General features: G+C 46.0%; 3 protein-coding genes across 14 annotated transcripts in view; 2 read left to right on the top strand and 1 right to left on the bottom strand.

Moving 5' to 3' along the window:
- The window catches only part of tp53bp1 (tumor protein p53 binding protein, 1), a 21,084-nt gene extending 15,870 nt beyond the window's left edge, over nucleotides 1-5,214 (top strand). For all 10 annotated transcript variants that reach the window (XM_085277081.1, XM_085277070.1, XM_085277108.1 and 7 more), the window contains 6 exons: nucleotides 808-987; nucleotides 1,758-1,946; nucleotides 3,193-3,287; nucleotides 3,500-3,696; nucleotides 4,658-4,794; nucleotides 4,886-5,214. In XM_085277081.1, the coding sequence (XP_085133207.1) occupies nucleotides 808-987; nucleotides 1,758-1,946; nucleotides 3,193-3,287; nucleotides 3,500-3,696; nucleotides 4,658-4,794; nucleotides 4,886-5,085 (998 nt within the window). In that variant the 3' untranslated portion in view covers nucleotides 5,086-5,214. The remainder of the gene's footprint in view (nucleotides 1-807; nucleotides 988-1,757; nucleotides 1,947-3,192; nucleotides 3,288-3,499; nucleotides 3,697-4,657; nucleotides 4,795-4,885) is intronic.
- On the bottom strand, nucleotides 5,192-18,514 carry tubgcp4 (tubulin gamma complex component 4). The gene is made up of 18 exons (XM_085277145.1): nucleotides 18,223-18,514; nucleotides 11,589-11,717; nucleotides 11,370-11,492; nucleotides 11,243-11,296; nucleotides 11,112-11,168; nucleotides 10,745-10,824; nucleotides 9,552-9,753; nucleotides 9,310-9,475; nucleotides 9,098-9,222; nucleotides 8,951-9,001; nucleotides 8,762-8,867; nucleotides 8,359-8,466; nucleotides 7,289-7,433; nucleotides 7,025-7,202; nucleotides 6,613-6,747; nucleotides 6,407-6,523; nucleotides 6,189-6,328; nucleotides 5,192-6,076 (listed from the first exon to the last, which is right to left on the bottom strand). The coding sequence occupies exons 1-18, from the start codon at nucleotides 18,298-18,300 to the stop codon at nucleotides 6,070-6,072; spliced, it is 2,001 nt and encodes a 666-aa protein (XP_085133271.1). The 5' UTR covers nucleotides 18,301-18,514; the 3' UTR covers nucleotides 5,192-6,069.
- cdkn2aip (CDKN2A interacting protein) lies at nucleotides 18,408-22,940 on the top strand. 3 transcript variants are annotated; one of them, XR_014892748.1, is made up of 5 exons: nucleotides 18,408-18,682; nucleotides 19,085-19,334; nucleotides 19,422-19,546; nucleotides 20,789-21,476; nucleotides 22,824-22,940. XR_014892748.1 is itself a non-coding variant. In XM_085277158.1 (4 exons), exons 2-4 carry the CDS (start codon nucleotides 19,087-19,089, stop codon nucleotides 21,376-21,378), a joined length of 963 nt encoding a protein of 320 aa, XP_085133284.1. In that variant the 5' UTR covers nucleotides 18,408-18,682; nucleotides 19,085-19,086; the 3' UTR covers nucleotides 21,379-22,940. The 3 variants fall into 3 exon arrangements, 2 of the variants coding, with proteins under 2 accessions (XP_085133284.1, XP_085133295.1); XM_085277158.1 differs by having other exon boundaries at nucleotides 20,789-22,940; XM_085277169.1 differs by lacking the exon at nucleotides 18,408-18,682 and adding an exon at nucleotides 18,733-18,944 and having other exon boundaries at nucleotides 20,789-22,940.

Genomic DNA, 22,940 nt, shown 5'->3' with positions numbered 1-22,940 from the left:
GCCCAGCAGGCAAATGCAGTAGTATGTAACGGCAGGCTCAGAGAGCTGGGAAGAAGTCCTGCATACATGTAGCACTCTGTCTAAAGAATACACTAGGAAGAGCTTGGTTTGCTTCAGGGGGCTGTGAGCCTGTTTGGAGTGTTCACGCATCATCCTGAACTCAGCTTAAAGGCACCTTTGAGAGCCCTGGTTTAATGTAATGGTAGAGCGTACAGAACGCCATCAGGAGTGCTCCATGGCGCCTTTCATTCGTGCCCGCTGATACAGCTGCACTGAAAAATGAGACCAGAGCAGCGTTTCCTCGGCACACTGAACCTTCCTAACAGTGATCGTTTTCTGCAGCAGCTGTATTTAATAAAACCCACAGCAACAAACAAAGCCACCATCCTCTGATCAGACACGTGTGTTTGCTCTTTGCTCCGCCCTCTGTCATTTAAGGCTTGGGTTCACCATTCAAAACATGACGATTAAGATTATGCTGCCTGTGTAAGTTATGATGAGATCAGGGTTAATTGTTCAGGAGACAGATGACATACAAAGATTTGCTCTGGAAGCAGGCGTGGCCGTCTAATACAGAAGCTCTGTTCCTGCGCCAGACTCCTCCTGTGTTATTGCTCCCGAGAGTAAAGACTACCTGTGTCATCCTACAGCTCATATTAGTGTCCAAAGCATCATCAGCAGACAGACGTCGTCCAGCTCTTCAGATACACTGAGACCTATAGTGAGACCAGTGTTTAAACCTAATATATGCTACTGTGTCAAGCTGAGTGTTCCCTTCAGTTTGCTGATATTTATTATTGTCCTCAGATAACTTGGTTGAGGGGAAGAGGAGACGCAGAGGAACCCCTGGAGGTCAGAACACTCCCAACCGCAGCTCCTCCAACAGCCCTCGCTCCCCGGGAACCTCCAGCAAGAGGAAGCTGATGGCCTCAGAGGACAACCAGGGGCCGGCCAAGAGAGGGCGCAGGGGGGCGGGGGCCAGAGCTGGTACGAAGACCGACTCGCCGTGACCATGGCTGTGTGTGTGTGTGTGTGTGTGTGTGTGTGTGTGTGTGTGGTTTGTTGGGGTTAATGTCATATATTTATGGTATTGCAGTTAACTTTGAATTTTAAAGTTGTGATTTTAAACGCGATGCAAACTGGTTTTAATGGACTGTTGATGATTAGCAGCTGATTTTTAACAGTTTTAAGATGACTTTTAATGATTGTGTGTAATAAACTGTTTTATTCATCCTGATGCAGACTTGATTCAGGTTGTTGTTCATGTGAAATCAGTAATATGCCATTTTTGTACTGAACATAATGAAGACCTGTGTCTGCGGCCTGTGTGCGTCCTCTGCTGCTGAGACTGACTCGGTAATGAATAACTCACCCGCAGTTTTAGCGTGGTGTTCTTCACGGGTGGAGGGGAAGGGAAGTGGATTTCACGGGTGCATTATGTGAGCACAGCTGTTCTGTTTGACGTTGGGAAGGCGAGTTCAGCCACATCACAGAAACAGTTTCTCTGAGCTCTGTGCGCCCACCGTGGGTGTGTTATTTCCCGTGCTGTGAGGAATGATGCTGCTGTTACACTCCTGCTTTATTCTCTGGGCAGGAACTCTTCCCCACGTCACAACAATACATCAGAAACTATCTCCATGGTTAAAATAAGTGAGAAACTGCTTTATTGTGGCTTTGGGTGAACTCGTCCTTTAAAGAAAGTGCAGCACTGTTCCCCGTCTTTAACCTCTAAGTCCTGCGTGTGTTTGCGTCCTCAGCTCAGCGGGTCGGTGTGTGCAATACCTCGGGCAGTGGCACCGATGTCCCGGGTCAGTCTGGGGACGTGGAAGACTCTCACGGTCCGCTGCCCCAGAACACATCCCTCTTTATGGGCTTCGCTTTCATGCTGACCGCGTCGTCTGAGATCGACCGCCTGACCAATAAGCTCACGAGCGAGGATGAGGAGGGTGAGACAGATTCTGCTTCGGTACCTCCAGATTTGATTTTGACAAAGCCCAGAGTTGAGCCTTCAGTTATGTCACATAAACACTAATGTTGCATAAAGATTTGTCTGGAAGCCCAAACGTAGCTGTCGACAGGGTTTTCTGTTGGCGGCAGCAGTGTTGCTCACTGATGAAGCAGTGATATCATCACATACATGTGCCTGGACAGATGAACATGAACACTCACTCTTACTGCTTTTCCCCAGTGATCGTGCATTTAATAACACTGTGTTTCCACATTTTTGAGAAGCATTTGGTGCATAAACTTGCTTATCGGGCTCGTTCCCACTGTGGGAGAATCACAGTTTAAACTACAGCGAGTAAAACTTCTTCCAGTAGCACCACTGGGTCCAGTTTAGCCCATCATTTTGTGGTGCTGATTTCTGGGCCATAATTACCTCTTTCCCACTATGTGGTGCTGGTGCCCCTCACGCCCCAACTGGTCATGGTGCTGGCGGAGGGTTCTTCCTTCCCACTGTCGCCAAGTGTCTGATAGTTTGGGTTTTCTCTCTAGTTTTGTGGGGTCTTTATCTTACAATATAAAGAAAATTGAGGCGACTGTTGTCATTGTTTGGTGCAATATAAATACTGTCGAACTGAACAGGACTCCACATTATCAGAAAAAGTGTGATGACCTGCACAAACGGTTTTCTCCACGGTTTGCAGAAATGTTCACGGTAGCTAACACACCAAACACTCAAAGTAATGTTTTTGTGTATTTCCAAAAAGTATTGGAACATCAAAACAACCACGAATGAGCTACAATGAACTAACAATGACAAAATGCATATAATGTGCAGCCAGGTGCATCTCGGGATATTAAAGGGGGCTGATTGTGGTTTACATGGTTCACAGCTGAAAGTAATCCTCGTCCTATGCTGACCTCGGTGCAGCTCCTCAGTTCATCCTCTGTCTGAAACCGTCTGTTTCAGCTGCAGCTCCAGGCAGCTTTCTTCTGCTTAGCTGCCTCACAGACAGATGAGGGGAACATAATTATCCGCTCTGAGAAAAACACTCTGAAAGTGGGTGTTCAGAGCATCCCGAGCGTTTTGCACAGACTTATTTCATTATGTGAAACTGGCTTTGTTTAATATGAACATTCACCACTGGAAACATGAGAGTATGTGCGGCTGGCTAACTACACACTGGACTCAGCCCTAATTACAATTGTTGACGCTCTTCCTGCCTCCTTTCATGCTTTTCTCTTCAGATTATGTGCAGACGGGTCCGTATAACAAGTCATACACAGAAACCCAGCTGCAGGCGGGCGGAGGCTTCATCCTACCAAACTTCAATGAAGAACAGGTAAGTAATGAAAACACTAGCATGTGCCTGTGATCACACAGATATGTTTATGTTACACATATCTGTGCCATAAATCTGTCCAGCTCCAGGCTGTATTCACCAAAGCAATATCAGTGGCTGGTCATATGCACGTGGTCTTCTCCGTGGTTACAAACATCACCTAAAGTCTGAAGCAGTGCAGTAAATGAGTGTGTGTTTGATTCCCTTTTCAGTGTAAGGCAGCTTACCAGAGCCTGCTCATCGCGGACCAGCACTGCCGTACCAGGAAGTACCTGCTGTGTTTAGCCAGCGGCGTGCCGTGTGTGTCGCACATATGGGTGAGAGACTGCTGCAAAGAAAACAAACTGCTCAACTACAGGAACTACCTGCTGCCTGCCGGCGTGGGGCTGGACGATGCCATAGTGGAGTGGTGAGAGGCTGCTTTCTGTTTGGGATTTATTTATCGGTACGGTGCAAAAATAAAAGGTTCCATATGAAATGTAGCACATCACATCAAAAGATTTGTTTTTATTGGGGGAACATGAAAGTCAACAAACAACCCAATGGTAACTGGACTGGTTCTTATACAGCGCTTTTTCTACTCTTCTGAGCACTTTACACAACTTGTGCATTCACCCATTCACACACATTTTCTAAGTGCTTTCTAACATTCACACATGCATCAGAGAGCAATTTGGGGTTAGTATCGTGCCCAAGGATATTTGGCATTCAGACTAGGGGAAGCCAGGAATCGAACCACCAACCTTCTGATCAGTAGATGACCTGCTCTCCCACCTGAGCTACAGCCACTCCAAACAACACGTGTGGGCACCAAATGCTGTAAGTTTACTGATGAAGCCAGCAGTGCAGTTTGGATTCAGACTTGGTCCAAATTAACACCAGTGTAGAAGTCAAACGACCATCTTCTTTTGAAAAATCTTTATTGGAATTGACACTCAAAGGCAAAATCAAGCTCCACCCACCTCGTCATTTGACCTGTTTGTATAATAAATGAAACGGATCACATGGCTGATCTCTGCTCTTCTAATAAACGTCTTTCCTTGTGAGCAGTAAAGTGGCAGATTTCAGCACATTAGGGGGTAAAAGTCTCGTCTGCTACAATGTAACAGCTGGATGTTACTTCAGAATGGAAACCAGTGTGAAAACGTGCTGATAAAATTCTGGTTTCTCCTACTGTTCCTCGTCCTCACGAGGTCAGAGGTGTAAGAATCCCAGCTGATTCAGTGATGTCAGTCTTAAGTGATGTCATCTGCTGTGACATTGTTTTATGATGGTACTTTAAGATATTTCCATGTGGAATAAACCAAAGTGTTCTTGTTTATAAGTCACAGAGCCTTTGTTCTTTCTGATCTTTTCTGTTTGTCTCTCAGGCATCCTCGCTGCAGCCCCTTCAAAGGCCTGCGGGCTCTTCTGGTGTTTGAGAAGCCGGTGGAACTCTGGGCCCAGCTGATGACCATGGGTGGAGGCTCCTCCGTCCGGCAGTTCCAAGCAGACAAAGACGACTCTGGTACAGGATCCACACAGTGATGTCCAAACAATGCACCCTGTCTCGCTGCTGTGCTGAAACTAATGCGTTCACTTTCCCGCTCCATCCTTAGACATTCCTGCTGGCAAGTATGACCTCGTGGTGACAGACCATGCCTGTCCGCCGCTGCTCGAGAAAAGCGCAACATCACAGGAAATCCCGCTGGTGTCTCCGGAGTGGCTCATCCAGAGTCTCATCTGCGGGGAGCGCCTGGCTTTCGATTGCAAGCCTCAGTTTTGCCACGACTATTCCTCGTCCTCGTCGTCCTCATAATCTGACCCCACGTGCAAAATGCCTTTGACCAAGCTAAATGTTGAGCGTTAGTTCTGTTGCATGCTTCTGCTGTATATAACTTGATCCTGTCCGTTTTTATGAGATAATAAATTGTGACCCTTGTTTCATTTTAATGCATTGATGTTTATTTTCTCCATACAAAATGGCACACGCAACAAGCCATTAATATTTACAGTTTATACAAGAGTCAAAGGGAGGATTTACCCACGTTACATCCAGCAGTGCTTCTGTGAGCTCTGCCTCCATGATCCAGCGTAGTTCGATGGCAGGCTGCACATTGAATCCATGTCTGTGCTTTAGGCCAAGCTAAACATAAAGATTAGCATCCTACACTGGCAGCTGCCAGTGTAGGATGCTAATCTGTCAATTAGAATAGATGCATAGCAAAGTGTCGCCATGGCTACACGCATTTACAGAGATCTGATGGTTTAAAAAGCACTCGTTTTTTTTATTTTTGACAACTGTCTTACCCGTCTGTTCAGGGCTACCTACTGCTTTCACAAATAGGACCTTGCTTGCTCAGATATATGGTATGTGGTCATTTCAAATCCAGAAACCAGGTGATGTCACAATCTCATCTTTTACATCAATTCTACAGTTTTATCAAACAAAGATCAGACTGTTCTCCACGATCTCATCGACAAAGGGAACAAACAGACTTTTCCTTTGGTTGTTTGGGCCACACTGAACTACTTCCACTCAAGTTAAGACTTTCTCTTACATGTAAATGTCTTTTTTTGATGCAGTGAGCTCTACAAAAACAGCGACGTTCATTTTTCTTGCTTCTCATGTTAACTTCAGAGCAGTTTGATCATCTCTGCATGTAAAACAAACCCAAACTATCTGCTCAGTTCAGTATTACTACAGTGAAAGTGATCATTGTAATTTGGCTGTTCAAAGATTCGTTGGAGAACACTGATGGGAGTCTCTTCTGCAGGTTAAATAACTTCCTGTGCGCTCTTCTTAAACACTGAAAAAAGCAGGAAGTATATATTTTAGATTAACTGTGGTACATGATGACCGTCTGTTGAATTTTTCTGCACCTGGACATGCGCTATAGATGACGATCACACTGGTCCTACCTGCCCAGTGTGCCTCCAGCTTGGGTGTAGTATTTGTTGTAGTCCAGTCGCAGCAACAGCTGAGCCAGATCAGAGTTTATCTGATGGTTCCTAACACTCGACAGAATTTTGAACAGGAGGGATGACTGGCGTCTGAAGCCCTGAAATTTGACAGAGTTGGCATTACAAAAATCTCTTTACAGTTTCAGACAGAGGGAAAAAAGGTGTGTATTCGCTACCTTGACTAGCAGATCGAGCTGAGCGGTTCCCCTGTCGTCCAGTGAAACCACAGTCTGACTGACCAGAGAGCAGAAGTTATGGCACAGCTCGAGGATCTCGTTGAGGCAGTGAAACACCTGAAAGTGAGAGTAGGTGAGCAGAGCAGCCTCAGGTAAGGAGGGTGAAATGTAGCAGCTGAGCATCATTTCTGTTTGGCGTCTCATACCGGCTTCAGGAGGATGAAGGACTGGGCCAGCAGGTTACTGAGGAAATGATCGTGGGCCAGTCGGATGCTCTCAAAGTCTCTGGTGGAGTTGATCTGCTGAAGCAGCTGAGAGAACTGAGACTCCAGCACATCCACCTGCAGTTTAAATAATTCAAACAGCACGTGATTCTTTTTTCCTTGAATTATTATTCCTATGATGGTTTTTAACATCAGCTTGAGTTGGAATGGAGACTGATTGCATCAGACTTGGAAATGTCATTTAATTTAGCCACAAGTCAATTTTTAAGTAGGATATGGGAGAACTGGTTAAATCTCTCAGACCCTGAGCTGGAAAGTCTTTGATGGCACCTAAAACCTCATTAAATGATAATCTTGTGCGCTGGTAGTTTAAAATTCTTGGCTGCATTGTTACCTGCAAATAATACTGCAAGTTGTCGATCAAGAAGGCCATGTGGTTGCGTAGCCTCCACTTCACAGCGTCCGTCTGGCTGGACTTCAGGTGTTTCCTCTGCATCTGCAGAGCCCAGCAGTGCTGCAGCTGTGACTGCACCCGCCTCACGCTCAGCAGGTACCTGAACACAACATTGTACCTGACCACACACACGAGGAGAGGACGGTGACTGGATGCACTGGGACTAAACACATCAAAGCTGCAGTAAGGGGTGAAAACACGCACTTCTCCAGCACAGCAGGAGTGAAGAGGATGTGCAGCGGCCACTGGACCTTGTAGGTGAGACCGAGGGCTGCCCAGCCTGTGGGAGGAACCTCGCGAGGGGAAGTGTCTTGTGGAGGAGTGGCTCCTTCTCTGGGGAGTGACGCATCTGAGAAAGCAGGCACAGTAACTAACCATCAGCTCGAGATAACAGGTGTAAGTACACCAGGTGAATACTGTCTGTAAGAGTGTGTGTGGGGGAGGGTTTAAAACCTGAAGTCTGCAGTTTATGGTGTGGCGAAACACACATCTGATATGTAGCGTTTGATTTAAGTGCTTCATAAATAAATAAATACTTGTTTGTATGTAGATTAGTCCTGTTAACAGTCTCTTAACACTGACTCTGATATTTAAAATAAAATAAATGACTAATTGTTCCTTTTACATGCTTTTATACTGGAATGACTAACAGCTCTCTCTCAGCCTATATGAACTTACATTTAGGGATGACTGTGATTAATGATAAATATGACATGTTGACGGTTTGAATGTAGGTATCTAAAAGGAACCTCTCCTATTTTAATCAAAGTTCTCCAAACCTCGTCTTCACACTGGCCTCAATCACAACATAAGAATGTTGTATCTGAAATGCATCTGCAGGGCAGGATGCTGGTTTTCCCTTTGTGGGAATGTTTTAGCCCCAACAGCTGGGATATCGAACCTTCAGTGAAGCGAGAACTTTGTACTTCTGTGTTTCATTCACTCTGTGATCCACGTTTCTGTTTATTCTGCTATGACTTCAAAAATAGGCCAAAATATACACGTTGTCCTGTACACCATAAGGGTATCTGACATCTGATCAGTAAACACAGTAGCTGTGTCACAGTATAAATTCTTTGTATTAACTGTAATAAAACACTGGACAGATGATGCAGCTGTAGACATACAGCTTTAACCTGATGACAAAGCATGAAGGCTTCATTTGGAAAAAACAGTTTCGGCCAGCAGAGGGCGCCACCCGCCACAGGCCGAGTTTTACGACATCAGGAGTGGGGCTCCTAAACAAAGGTTGCACTGTGACCCAGTGAGCCCACCTTTGCCGTCTTTGCCCTGGTAGTCCACGGTGAGGTGCAGCAGAGGCAGGAGGTTGTCATCGTCCAGCAGCACCTTATGAGCTGCCTGCTGGAAGGCTACGTTTACATCTGTGCAAAAGAAATTACATGATATGACGCTGCAAGAGCTTTGACCTTGAGTGTGCTTTTACCTTAATGCTGCTTTATGAGCAGAGACACAGAACCTGCACACATTTCAAGTCATGTGTCTGTTTCTTGCAAATGTTTTGTTTTATCATTAAGATTTTTCTTCTTTTTTTTTTGGCATGCAGCACGGCACGAAAGACGTGAACACATCATGACAAACAGCTGCATACTGTGTTTAACTGTGTAACTTACCTGTGAACAAATAAGCAGAGAGGGGAAGCTGTTTGAGAATATTTACCGTGCTCGGTGACAGCCGTCGGAGGAGTCTTCAGCATGTGCTGCGCCAGGTCAATAAAAACCTGGTAGAGCTCTCCGCGACCCAGGAGGTAGAAGTCCTTAATGATCTGGGAACAAAGAAAACACAAACATCAGCACGGTTCATTTCACGCTGATTTATGATGCAGAACCAAGGGCGATGAGGACAAACCTTGAGCTGCTCAAGCAGATCTGCCTCTTCCACCATTAGAGTCCAGAGGTGCTGCAAATCAGTAAGACAGCATGAGGGCTTTGTAAAAGCAGCTCGCTAGTTTTCCTTCTTTAATGCTAAAAATGATGCTGTCCCTGATGAGCTCACCTCTGCCACTGTGCTCCTTATGCGATCGATCAAATTCTCAAAATCCACCAGGCTGAAAAGCGTCTGCTGTTTGAGTCGATGCAGCTCAGCAGCAAACATGTCTTCCTGGTGTTTCAGTATAGAGCCTGAAAATACAAAGGAAACATGTTGGGTTGTTCCACACAAAAAGAAGAGGTCACACTCCAATAGGTTACAACAGAAGCTCCCAGTACCAGCTGTGGATGGGCTGTGGTTGTGGTTTTCAAACATCTGGACAGATTCTCCCACAAAGAGGATTTTCTCGGCCACTCGGATGGGGATGTAAGAAGGCAGCATCTCTGTGCGCAGGGAGAACTGCTGCAGAGATGGAGCCAGCATGTTCTCCTCCTCGATGAGCCTCTGCACAACAGCGCACACCGACATTAAAAGACACTCGCAGTTCAGCGCTGGATGCACGTCCGTGCGTGCCACTCACCAGGTCCTGTAATTCTCGGAGCTGCTTCCCGCTCAAGCCTCCGAGTCCCAGGTCTTCTTCTTCCTCCTCTTGGTTGGCAGCAGCTCCTCCAGCACTGGGACCCTGCTTCACAAAAAACTCCTCGCTTTGGTCCAGCAGCAGCCCGTGCAGCATCCAAGCTGCCAGCTGCTTGTACATCACACCGTGGCACACGGCCAAAATCCTGCACATTCAAAAAAACAAAAGGATAGCTGATATCAGTGTTCAATGATAAGAAAGTATAAACATCCTACTGATTCTATGGCACGTGCTGTCATGCAAGACAATGCACATTTATGCACATCCACAAAACGTTATTTTAGAAACAGCAGCAATGGACAACTACACCACGTCCAGTTCTATCCTCACACTGTGTGTTAGTGTTCATCTCTGTGTGTCTTTGGTCTCCCTGAGCCTGCTTCTGCTGCAGGTTTCTTCCTGTTAAAAGGGAGTTTTTCTTTTCCACTGTTGCCAAAGTGCTTGCTCATAGGGGGGGTCATATGATTGTCAGAGTTTCTCTACCTTACAGTATAAAGCACCTGAGGCGTTGGTGCTATATAAATACAACTAAATTTGACTGAGAAAGAGAAGAATGTGCAGACAGCAGCCACGCCTTAAAGTGTAACATGTTTAGTGTACGTGAGGACATGATTCACAGAATCCTGCTAAACAAACCTGAAGCTGGTGATTGAGACCATAAAGTAACCAGTGAAGTGTTTATGAAGCTGATCCAAAGCACTTCTGCTTCAGCTTTCAGGAACTTGAATCTGTCTTTAACATCAGCTCTACTGTTGCACACATGAACCTTCAAAACGAACGATTATTAGAGGAAGTACTGAACTCACTGTAGAAAACCCTTCAAAGCGTGGCACCATAATACAATCAACACCACAATGACAACTAGGCATTAAAAACAGTCCACAGGTTAATGAAGTTCACGTGCTTTGTCCTTTGTAGTTTGGAGCGGTGACAAACTCTCACATGAATAAGCAATCAAAGCACGGGTCGAGGTCACGAGGAATGAGCATCAATGAATTTGAATAGCTCGCTGGGATAAATGAGTTTATGTTTAGCTCATGAAGGAAACACCGACACAGGGTTACACACAGTCTCTGTGGCAGGATAACGTATGTATTTTTACACCAACGCTAAAACTGTGATAAACATAGACTTACTTTTCCAAGGCCATGCGTACCGGAGGTAGCCCCCCACAGCTGTGCTTGTACACCGTCTCCAGGATCTGGCAGCCGTGGATCTAATTCAGCAGACACAAGAGGTATTTACAACACGCCAGGCCCTCCTGATGCATTACAGAGCATCTCACTGTACGGTGACCAAGCGCTCATCTGAAGGTCCATTTTCATGACGATAGCAACACATTTATCTATTCTATTATGGTCCATATACCATAGGAAACATGCTGGTATGCTACATTACTAAACAGAGAGAGAAGAGTATTCATTTCTTGGACTTTCAGTGAACAGATGCTGGAGAAGTGCTGCTGTCTCTCCTTTATTCAGTAATGATGTGTCTCTGCTTTACCTTCTGTGACTTTATCGTCTCGACCACCACCATCACAGATGGAAACAGCAACTGGAACTAAACAAACACAAACCAAGTCAGCATTAGATTTTAGTTAAGAAGAAAATCTTCATGTGTTTTTTAGTCTTTACCTGATCAAGCTTGTAGTTAACATGGGATATTGTCAGATGTGGATCTCCGAGGAACTGAAACAAACAAGAGAGTGAAATGAGCCTCGTCTCACACGCGGTGCTGTTCTTGGCTCTTTCCTGACTTTACCTCTTGTTCGAGGTCCAGCAGGGCCTGCCTGTAGGGCTGCAGCATGGAGTCCAGCCCCGTGCAGAAAGCCCGCAGGTAAATCCCATGAAGCCCGGTCTGGCTGGGCTGGCTGCTGTGATGCTCCTGCACAGCAGGGACGTATTACTGAACAATGAGACTGTGTCTAAGACGCAGTCAAAAAGAAAAAAAATCATCACGTATAAATGTTTTAGGACTCACTTGTGGATGAACATGTCCCGTGTGTTGTTCTATAAACTCTGTAAAGCGTATATAATCTGAGCCCAGTTTACAGAGTCTGTTGAGGACACTGGTCTCACTGGGGTGAAGGAAGGGCAGGTCCTGGGACACCTGAAGGTGACGTAAAAACAAGTTATGTGTGCCTAAGAAATGCATAAAAGTTAGAATGATGGATTACACCAACGCGCCTCCTTTCCTCTGATTTCAGTCACTATTAATACTGTAAAATGCAACAGTTTCATCCAGACGAGGCTAAATCAGTAAATCGCTTCTCCTTTGTCCTTTAAATGACTAAATAAAGTTGAATCAGAATCAGAGAAACTTTATTTATTGCAGGGCGTTGTCATAGTAACCTACAACAAAGCAATCTTAAAAATAAAGTGCTGATAAAGAGATAAATATATAACCATTTAACATAAAATATAACACTGATACTTCATTTTATGTATGTCTCTTGCTAGTTCTGATGTGATGCATTTTCATGGTGTGTTTTACTGTTACCGTCATTCCTGCTGTTCTGAGCTCGTAGTTCCCATGGGTTGCCTGTACATACATTATACAGTCTCTGACCATATTTCAGATAAGTGTGCACTACCCCAACATTACACATGAACAATGACAAATAAACAAAATCAATGTACTTCTTTTTAGCAGAACTGAGCCATGACATCATTACTTGCACTATTTTAACCATTTCACATGTCTGCAGTGAAAACGTTCAGTTGTTGTGACTCAGCACACTGTATGTGCACAGGTCTTACATGTGCAGTGAAGATGACATCATGACATAATCTGCAACTGGTGCGTCGTTCCCGTTTCCTGAAGTGGCTGAAAGTGTTCACTACAGAGTTGCTAGTATTCGATTATTTACTGGATGCTGTGTTTTTGTAATGAGGGCAGCAGAATGCTGCACAGCCTGGCACCGTCACATCAGACCTGTGTGCAGCTTGCATGATGTTTGCATGCATTCCCAATACAGTCAGGCACACATGCAGCCTGGCTGAACACTGTGACTGGGAGCAGTTGCCTCCCTGTGTTACCCCTAATGATTATCTTTGAAACTTGTCTAATAAATTAATTATACACTGAATATTTCAGCCACAACTCACTACCTGGGTTTTTCTTATCAGAGACCCCAGGTACTCTGATAATATGTATCTATATATGAATCTCCAAAAGCTGTTCATCTGGACGTTTTCAGTGGGAGAAACGTTTCGTCACCATCCAGGTGACGTCTTCAGTCTCAGCTGACTGCAGGTTTCAATCTTATAAACAGTACATTTGCATAATGACTGAAACCAGCCCACTGAAGGAACAATGGGTTGGGAGGTCAGTTCCTTCATCATGACTATGCAAATTCTCATGACCATTGATCAACAACCACTGATCAATAACCATGAGTACCACTCAGAGAGAGTTGGGGAATGGCTGCAATCACAGCATTGTAAGATGGCGAAACGCGGTTATCCTAATTGGGCTTTTATCAAGTCAGCAAAGATGCAGAGAAGAGAAGATCAGACACCAGCGAGGGAGGATAAGAAAGACAGACACAACAACATCCCCTATGTAGCCGGTGCATCAGAGAAACTCAGGAGAGTTTTCTCCAAGTACGACATCCCAGATTACTTCAGACCCAGCAACACGCTCAGACCCAAACTGGTTCACCCGAAAGACAAAACTCCTAAACATAAATTTAATAATGTAGTGTATGATGCCAGACCTCTACATTGGAGAGACCAAACAGCCACTTCATAAGCGCATGGCACAACATAGAAGAGCCACCTCCACGGGACAAGACTCAGCTGTTCATCTGCATCTGAAGGTCAAAGGTCACTCTTTCGAGGCCGCCAATGTTCATATTTTGGACAGAGAGGATAGATGGTTTGAAAGGAGTGAAAGAAGCCATTTATGTCCACTGTGAGCGACCATCTTTGAGCAAAGGCGGGGTTTACGACACCAACTGTCTGCCATCTATAATCCAGTTTTGAGATCTTTCCCAGACACCTTAACGCCCACTCACATCCTGGGCCATCTGACCTCAGGAAATCACATGATAGGGTGGGGCCAGGTTTCACAATGAGCTCACCCGAAACCCTGGCTGATTGTGACCTTGGCTCGTGTGATTAGGTAGAGGATCACCAGGGGGTCCTTTGTCCCTCTCGGAGGAAACTCCCACAGGGCTTTAATCTGGGACTCTCCACCATTTGACCTTAGAACTGAAGAAGCTTTTCTGATGAGAGGTGAAACGTCTTCAAGCAACTGCTTGGCTCTGCTTCGTGAGCCACCATTATCTTTATTGCCGCTCGTCCATTTCAACATAAAACACACCCACTTTCGTGACAGCAAACACTCCCCGTTGCCACTACGGTGGACCACAAGGGACAGTAAGCACGGAGTGCAAACATTATCAGCAATACAACATCTCCCTTTTTTTTTAGATGCCCACCAGTGACACAGCTGGTATACATTTCAAAATAGAACATCCCGAACCTGAGGATAAGGAACAGTTTTTCAACATTGCCATGTGTAAAATTACTGCGGCCTAAACTAACAACAACAATGCGATGTGGGATATGCACTCATTAGTACATGGACATTTGACATGTTTCCTTTTTGTTTTTTGTTAGGGCAGCGATCCGCCTACACCCTTTACATCACAGGTCAAGAATAACCCTCGGTTTGACCACTCGTCCTGATCTGGTGGTCAGTGCAGGGCTAGTGTCCATGGTTGGTGTTGTAGTGTCTCTAGATAGTGACAGGGGCTCTGCTTGTTGTTGAGCCGCACTATCTGGCTGGGTTACCAGATCGGATGTTGGTGCTGAAGGTGCCGGTGACGCCTTGGCGCCTCTCAGGTGCCGTCGGTTACGCCGTATAGTCTGTCCCTCGCCAGTGCGGATCACGAAAGAGCGGGCAGTCTCTGCAGGTCGGATGATGACAGCCGGTTTCCAGGCTCCGGACTCGTGCTGAAAGCGAATGTGGTCCCCCTGCTGCAGCCTCGGTAGTGGTGTGGCGCTGCGATTGTAGTAACGCCTCTGATGCTCTTGTCTTTCCATCCGTGTTTTTTGCACAACCGTCGGGCTTATGATGCGAGGTACCAGGTGGCATCCGGTAACAGGAAGCACTGAGCGTAGACGTCGACTCATGAGGAGCTGCGCGGGTGACCTGAAGCTGTCGACTGGCGTGTTCCTTTGCTCCAATAGGGACAGGTAGGGATCTACTCCCTGAGCATGAGCTTTATCCAGAACTGATTTGGCCGTCTTGACTGTTCTTTCGGCAAGGCCGTTGCTTTGCGGGTACAAAGGACTTGAGGTCGTGTGGACAAAGTCCCATGTGACTGCAAAATCCTTGAACTCTCGAGAGCTGTATTGTGGGCCGTTATCTGAGATAAGCGTCTCTGGTATACCATGTCTGGCGAATATGGCCTTGAGCTTTTTGATGACGGACCCTGCAGTGGTAGAGAATAGCCTTTCGACCTCAAAGTAGCGGCTGTAGTAGTCCACAACTACCAAGTAGTCCCGTCCACGCCATGTGAAGAGATCTGAGGCCACTGCCTGCCATGGTCTCTCAGGGATCTGGTGTGGGATGAGAGGTTCTTTGGGATTCGCCGCGCGCCTCTCCTGACATATGGAACAGTTTTCCACCGTGGCAGCTATGTCCTTGCCCATGCCTGGCCAGAAGAGGGCGTCCCTTGCTCTCTGCTTACTCCTCTCAATCCCCATGTGCCCAGTGTGGATTCTCTCCAGCATGTTGTTTCTTAGGGCTGTTGGCACTATAATTTTGTCACCTTTGAAGATGATGCCATGGGAGTGTGAAATTTCATCTCTGAAAGTCCAGAAGTCCAAAAGGGTTTTGGGGCATTTTTTTCTGTCCTCAGGCCAGCCATCCTGCACAGTTTGCTTCAGCAGGGTGAGCTGCGGGTCGCATCCTGTTGCAGCCTGTATCTCTGAGAGTTTTTTGTCACTTACTGGGAGGCTGTTTATCACCGAGTGGATCTGGTCCTCCATGCCTTCACTCAGCGTGCTGTCTTGGTCGGGCAATGGTTTCCTGGACAGTGTGTCGGCCACAGGTATGTCTTTTCCGGGCCGGTGCACGATCTCTATGTCGTATCTCTGCAGCTGTAACAGCATGCGCTGCAGACGAGCAGGGGCTACAGAGATTGGTTTCTTCAGTATGTGCTCCAACGGCTTGTGGTCCGACTCTACGATGACTCTCCTGCCGTATATGTACGTGTGGAAACGCTTGCATCCAAACAGCACTGCAAAGAGCTCTTTTTCGATCTGTGCATAGTTGACTTCTGTTAGGGTCAGTGTCTTTGAAGCATATGCTATTGGATGTCCGTCCTGCATTAACACAGCTCCCAAACCATACTTTGATGCATCTACCTGTAGCCGTAGCTCCTTGGTCGTGTCGTAGTATGCCAGTATGGGGCCTGGTTCTCTGGTTATGAGATCTTTCATTTGCTGGAAGACTCTGTCGTGGGTCTGATCCCAGATGAACTCTGAGTCTTGTTTGAGCAGCTGACGCAGCGGTGCGTTCACCTCTGATAGTCGTGGTGCGAATCTGGACAGGTAGTTCGCCATTCCAAGGATTGTCTCAAGCTCATTCTTATTCTCAGGAGGTGGCATGTCCTTTATGGCCTGCAGTTTCTTTGGGTCTGGCTGGATGCCCTCCCGGGTGAGTTTGTGTCCAAAGTAGCTCACTTCTGTGGCGCCTATGACACATTTCTCTGGATTGAGACGTACTCCTCGCTCCCGTGTGCGCTCAAGCATGGCACGGAGGTTCTCGTCGTGTTCCTCCTTTGTCCTGCCAAACACGAGGATGTCATCCACGATGGCTGCCACTCCATTGAGCCCTTCATACGTCTCATCGATTTTCCTTTGGAAAATGTCCTGTGCTGATATTATCCCAAAAGGAAGGCGCAGAAAACGGTACCTGCCAAAGGTCGTGTTGAAGGTGGTGAGGAGCGATGACTTGGTGGTTAGTTGGATGGCCCAATAGCCTGAGCGAGCATCCATGACACTGAAGTACTGTGCTCCTGCCAGCTTTGGTGTGATGTCATCCAATGTTGGAAGCGGGTAATGAGGTCTTTTGATGGCTTTGTTTAATTCGCGAGGATCGAGGCATACTCTGAGCTTCCCAGTACGCTTCTCTGCGACCACCAGTCCGTTTACACATTCTGTGGGTTCTTTTACTTTGATGATTATGCCGTTTTTCTCCATGTCATCCAACTCCCGTTTCAGTCGTTCCCGCAGTGTGAAAGGGATCCTCCGGGGGGGGCACACAACGGGCATGGCGTCTGGGTCAATGTGTAAGTCGCATTCTCCTGGGAATTTCCCTATGCCCTCGAACACATCGGCAAACTCCTCCATGACATTTGTGATCTGTACTGACATGACCAGCTTGACTAGGTTTAGATCCAGGCATGCTCTCAACCCTAGGATGGGGGGTGCTGCAGTGTCTACTATGTCAAATGTCAGCATCTTGTGAATGCCTTTCCACCTGCACTTCAACTGGCATGTGCCCTTGATGTTGAGTTTTTCTCCTCCATAGCCAGATAGTGTGCGTGTGGGCGGTGTCAAGCTAACCTGCTTAAAACACTTCTTAAACAATCGGGCAGGGATGACGTTAGCAGTGGCTCCTGTGTCAAGCTTAAAACTCACGGTGTGATGCAGTGAGCCTACTTCTACGTCGGCGTAAGCCTGTTCATCGGCCTCCCCTTCGTTGCACTTTGTTATGGAATCTATGAATAGCTCCGCTTCATCGCTTGGAGTGTCAGGGTTAATAGAGTACACTGGGTTGGGTTGGTGTGGTGCTTGTGAACGGCATGCTTTGGCAAAGTGGTTCATTTTATTGCACTTTTTGCACCTCTTCCCTTTTGCAGGACACTCCTCCTTCTGGCTGTGTGCTCATGCACATCTTCCACACACTTTTCCCATCTTATTATAATGAGGTGCCCTCCTATCTTTTGTTTGTGTTTGTGTCCAAAGTTTGTGTCCAAAGTATCCCACTTCTGACACCATGTAATATTCTGTCTCAAACTTATGAATAACGTGTTCATAATCTGCTTCGTGAGCCACCATTATCTTTATTGCCGCTCGTCCATTTCAACATAAAACACACCCACTTTCGTGACAGCAAACACTCCCCGTTGCCACTACGGTGGACCACAAGGGACAGTAAGCACGGAGTGCAAACATTATCAGCAATACAACAGTCCAGACGCTTTTCTTTCCAAGCTCTTTAGACTACGATGACCTGGATGACTGAGGACCTTCACAGACATTCAGCAGGTCCTCTTGAATATGTTTACATGCCAAAATGCATCGATTTGCAGTAATGTGATTGGCTGATACTCGCGTAAACGAACAGGGGTACCTAATAAAGAGGCAGGTGAGTGACGTTTCATCTTGCAGTATTTAAACCTGCCAATTGTCTCGTTCAGTAACTATCCTAGCAAAAATGTATATCCTTAATATAGTGCTACCAAAGCTAATAATTTAGCTCATGCATAATTAAATTGTAATACGTTGCCAAGCTTTGACTTGTAACCACATGCATATTAGCTAACATCTGGGCGAAGTTATCGTATCGGAGAACTGCAGTGTTTCCGTGTTACCTGTAAACCGGTTCGTTTGTTCCATGTAAAAATCGTCCCCGGGTATCCGCTCAGCGCCAGTAAGAGCTCGTGAATCATGTCAATTAAACTTAAAGTGTCTGAAATTGAAATGTAGCGGAGAGATTCCCATTCAGCCACCAAAACAAACCGCCGCCGGAGCCGTCGCAGATTTGTTACGTGAGCGCGAAAAGCATCACGGGAAGAGTGCTGCCGGAGCAGGAGACAGTACTCCTCGGTAGTGGAGTAGTCAGGCTTGCGATGTTATTTGTTTTTAAAATCGACAAGAGCTTTTAGCAACTCCAAGCGTGCTTTGTTTGGATTTCAATGAGCTCTGTGATATACACAAGCCAGCTCATGGGAATTGTAGTTTTTTTTCCTGTGCACTAAGATATCGTCGCGAGTCTGGCGTCATCATTCGGCCATGTAACTAGCTGAAACGCATCGCAACGGAGAGCGTTTGGTATGTCGTAGTTACTGTATAAAATACAAACTTTATATTTCCTGTGCAAGCAACGGCAACCCCGTTACTCTCGTTTATGTCTGTGTTTTTGCTGTTAGCGTGTCTTCTGCTGTAGCTAATGTTATTCCACTAGCCGTATGTCCTAACGTTAGTTCGTGGAGTCGGTTTGTTGGGTCCACTCTGGTATATTTACTAGTTGACACAACAAACGTTAGGCTGCTCTCAGGCAAGTCAGCAGGAAAACACCAGCGGTTTAAAACTAGTAGGGCCACCGCCATTTTACGTCATCTTGTTGAGTTTAAGTGGCGTGATTCACGCTAGCACTGCTAACCGCTAACAAATAAATAAGCTGCTGCTAGTTTTCTGTTGTTCTTCTAACCGTAAAACCGTGTCTGAATGCAGGGATGGCGGGGGAGAGTGGCGGAGAGGACGTGGTTGCAGAGTACCTGGGCCAGAATCCGCAGCTGGCCCAATGGGTGGAAACATTCAGAAGCTACTGTGAAAGCAACAAGCAGTGGGTCGCTCGGAGAGAGTTCATCCTTAGGAACATGGAGGCTTTCCCGACAGTGAAGCCAGGAGTCTCCAGCAGCAGCCTGGACAGGCTGCTCTCTTTGTCCATGGTCTGGGCTAATCACGTTTTCCTGGGCTGCAGGTAGGACACGCTGATGAAGCAGAATGACAAAGCTGTGGATGCTCTCCGCTAAAACAAGAGTTCATTGTTACCTTTTAAATCCCTCAGCTATCCACAGGCTGTAATGGACAAGATCAAAGAGATGGGAGAAGGGATAAAAGTCCAAGATCCTCCTGTTCACAAAACAACAAAAGATGAATTCACTGCCAGAGGAAAGAGGAGCGCATCAGCTGGTAAGCAGTGCACATGTTTAACATTTCATCTTCACAGGTTAACTACATGTTATTTAATGGGGTCCAGGTTTTTCTGCTGCTGCTTGGTAACGACAGAAAATCATAATTAATTGATTTCGGCTACTCATTAATGCAAGACACAATCATGCATTTGTTGCACTTAGAAGGCAGCTGTTAATGATCCTCCTCAAAGGTTGCCTTTTGTAACCTTGGCATAATAGTTACTTCCTGTTGACCACAGGCTCCATCCATCCTCAGGGATCGAGCTGAGTTTTAGCCAAATTTGACCCCTGTAGAGAAATGGGGACACTCGATGACAAAACAAATGAATGCAGAAGAATATTTCTTTTATGCAGACTACCTAATCATTAGGAGCCCAAATAATAATTGAAATATAATGCAAATAATAGCAAAGCTGAGTGTTTGGCCTGCAGTCTCATACTTCTACCTTCTGTGGAATATTCAGGGTGATACATACATAGAAAACCAATGGTGACAGGTGACATTAACACACCTGTACAGATTATGTCATCAAAAACAGCCGTAAAGATAATATTCTACAGCCATGTTGATTTGGCTGTAGTTGTGTATATTATTTAAAAGCCCCGTTAACAATGCTTAAATGCTTATCGTGCATTGTGATTGCATTGGATTCAAATACTATTAGTGACTTCACGCTCTGAATTTCCACTGGAACATCGCCGCAGGTCAGATTCTCAACTCAGAAAGTCGGAGCAGCCGACCAAGCCTGACTCAACAATCCATGATGGCGGCTGTGAATGCAAACAGCAGTAAATCTGTAATACTTTAAATCTGGATTGTGTCTGTTGTGTGTTTGTGACTAAGCCGCAGACAGAGCAGGGAGCAGCATCTACCACAAACGGGCTGCAGGGTGTTTAAGTGCAAAAAACAAACACTGCATGCTAAGAAGCAAAAGAGATCCTGTCACACGTGTGACCACGGACATATATGAACACAGAGTAACATTTACATTAGTTTCATTCCCCATGATAACAGCTTAAGGTTACCTTGGACGGCCTTTACAAGTGATGTGACTTCAATCCAAGAATAGATTTGACAGTTTTCTGTAGCTCGTTACAACAAATCCATTCACTGCTGTTCTCTGTTGCTGTGAGGTTTCAGTGTGTTTTCTCCACACCCACACCTGAGGCTCCGTTTCCTCATTAAATGCAGATCCCTGTGCAGTGAACGTTTTCCTGCCTGCTGTGTCGTCTTTTGCAGAGCTTGAGGATGACACCTGCGTGAAAAGAGCCAAGGCTGGGCCTAATGAGCTCGACAGCAGACCTACGCTCAGGACGGCGGCGCGGCCTGCGAGTCAGAAGCTGGGACCACCTCCACAGGCTCCAGCTGAGCACCAGCCCTTCTTCAACCGCCTGTACAAGGCTGTGGCGTGGAAGCTGGTGTCGGCCGGGGGCTTTGGGCCCAACTTGGACCATTTTGAAATCCTTCGCAGCTGCGTGGAGTCGTGCAAGCAAACCCTGACGTGCGTGTTTGTGCCGCTTAAGGACATCACGGGCCTCCCCGCAGGACGCACACAGAAGGAAGGCCACGTGTGTGAAATTCGCTGTCAGACTGTTTTCATGGGCACAGGATATGGGCGCGACGAGGCCGCTGCCAGAGCCATGGCTTCCAAAGAAGCCCTTAAAGTATTTCAGGGGCGGAAAGTCACTGTAAAGATCTGTCGGCGGAGGTACAAAGGAAAAGACGTGGATGATCTGATGCTGTTGGATGAACAGCCCCGCAGTCAGGGCTTTCCTCCTGCTCTCAGCTACCCTTTTCAGGACGAGCAGCTGGAAGACGGTTCATCGTAGAAGCTTTGACTGGGCGGAGCTACTGAAGGTGTTCGCGCCTGTGTCGGGACCAGACTGTTATGCAGCTGACCATCGTAGCTAATCCCAGAGAATATTAGGTAACTTGGAGCATTAACTGTCATGGTGCATTTCACACAATACCTTCATTTCTAAATAATCTTACCTGGTACCTGATATTTTCAGCCATTATCTGAGTTGTAAAGACAGCAAACAGCGAACCAAAGTGTGGAGTGGGCGCCTGTGGCACTGGTTAAAAGCAGCCACCAATGAGCAAAACTGCAATATTACACCGTTTGACTGTTTAAGCAGTTTGGCCAGTAGCTCGTCCCCACTTCCTGTGTCACAGCTTTTTATCTGCTGATTTCATGACTGTAACACAGGAGTACATGAGGTGTTATTTGATTGGTAGGGATCGAGTTTTTTAGGTTCCAACTTACAAGCAAAGTGAGTCACACGGTCTCAACAATAACAGCTTCAATAACCTGTCAGGGTAACGATTCTCTTCTAAACATGATGTTCCTTACTGAGAATATTAAAAACATCAGACTGTGGCGCACCAGTCCACATTTAGTTTACTTTTTTCTTGTTTCAGTGATAAATGTCAGTCTTTTCCTTTAATTGTACTTGTGAAGGGTTGCAATGACATTGTTCTGTCGTGAGCTGCACTTAAAGAGGGGGACCTCTCATTCTCATTCCCATCTCTGTAACATAATTCACAATCATTCTTCCTTGTTTTCAGCCCCTCCCCCTGTCTGAAACCAGCTGATTCAGCTCCTTTCCCTCTCAGTCAGCTGTATTCTAATTGGCTGCCTGTCATGAACAGCAGTATGATCAGTGTGCTGTAAGCCACGCCTGCTCTCGCTGATGTCATACAGAGCCAAGAGGAGAAAAACTGGCAGCTTTTGGCTCACACGTGTTACTTGCACATTCCCTGGTTTTTCTAAACACTGGTTTTATTGTTAATATGAGCGTCGCCCACTGTAACAGTACATGTGATATCATATTAGGCTGCACCTTATTGAATTGATCACATTATTCTTAATTTTTTGATTAGCTTGGAGAAACAGTGCGTTGATTATGTCTTAGTTGAGATAAACTTCTGAAATCCTGGTTACAGTCATGGTTACTGGTTTGCAGTTCTTCATGGAACTGGCATCCCAGGCTTAAGTGATTTAAAAACATGTCCACACAGACTTAACTAAAGATTGTTTGTTTTATTATTATTCAGACAGAAACTGAGGGAGACTCTGCCAACTACAGTACCTGTTTGACTGTAAATGCTACTGCTTTTCTTTGATATTATTATTAATAAGTTGATGTTAAAAAAGAGAAAGTTTGAAGTATTTGGTTGTTAATATGAAGAATGTGCGTTTGGACACGCGTGTGTGTTTCTGATGTGTTTGAGGGTAACGTGCTGCCGTAACGTGTTTGTTTCTTTCTTGCAGTCTCGGTTGAAATTGAACAGGGTTGCGTTAAATTGTGAGTATCTGTACTGTTCCATGTACGTTTACACCAGTGCTCCTGTTTCTATATAATTTTTAAATAAACCAAATTGAAACTAA

The sequence above is a fragment of the Mchenga conophoros genome, linkage group LG1, assembly GCF_057382185.1.
Source record: "Mchenga conophoros isolate Kocher_MC1m ecotype Shallow Benthic linkage group LG1, M_conophoros_male_GT1.1, whole genome shotgun sequence".
NCBI lineage: Eukaryota > Metazoa > Chordata > Actinopteri > Cichliformes > Cichlidae > Mchenga > Mchenga conophoros.
Note: the sequence above shows the minus strand (reverse complement) of the source record. Positions and strands in the feature narration are given on the sequence as shown.

Coding starts and splice junctions, on each gene's coding strand:
- tubgcp4 (XM_085277145.1), bottom strand. CDS start 18,300: ATGATTCACGAGCTCTTACTGGCGCTGAGCGGATACCCGGGGACGATT. Junction 11,718..18,222: donor ACAAACGAACCGGTTTACAG/GTAACACGGAAA, acceptor CGTCACCTTCAG/GTGTCCCAGGACCTGCCCTT. Junction 11,297..11,369: donor TGCTGGACCTCGAACAAGAG/GTAAAGTCAGGA, acceptor TGTTTGTTTCAG/TTCCTCGGAGATCCACATCT.
- cdkn2aip (XM_085277158.1), top strand. CDS start 19,087: ATGGCGGGGGAGAGTGGCGGAGAGGACGTGGTTGCAGAGTACCTGGGC. Junction 19,335..19,421: donor CACGTTTTCCTGGGCTGCAG/GTAGGACACGCT, acceptor TAAATCCCTCAG/CTATCCACAGGCTGTAATGG. Junction 19,547..20,788: donor AAAGAGGAGCGCATCAGCTG/GTAAGCAGTGCA, acceptor CGTCTTTTGCAG/AGCTTGAGGATGACACCTGC.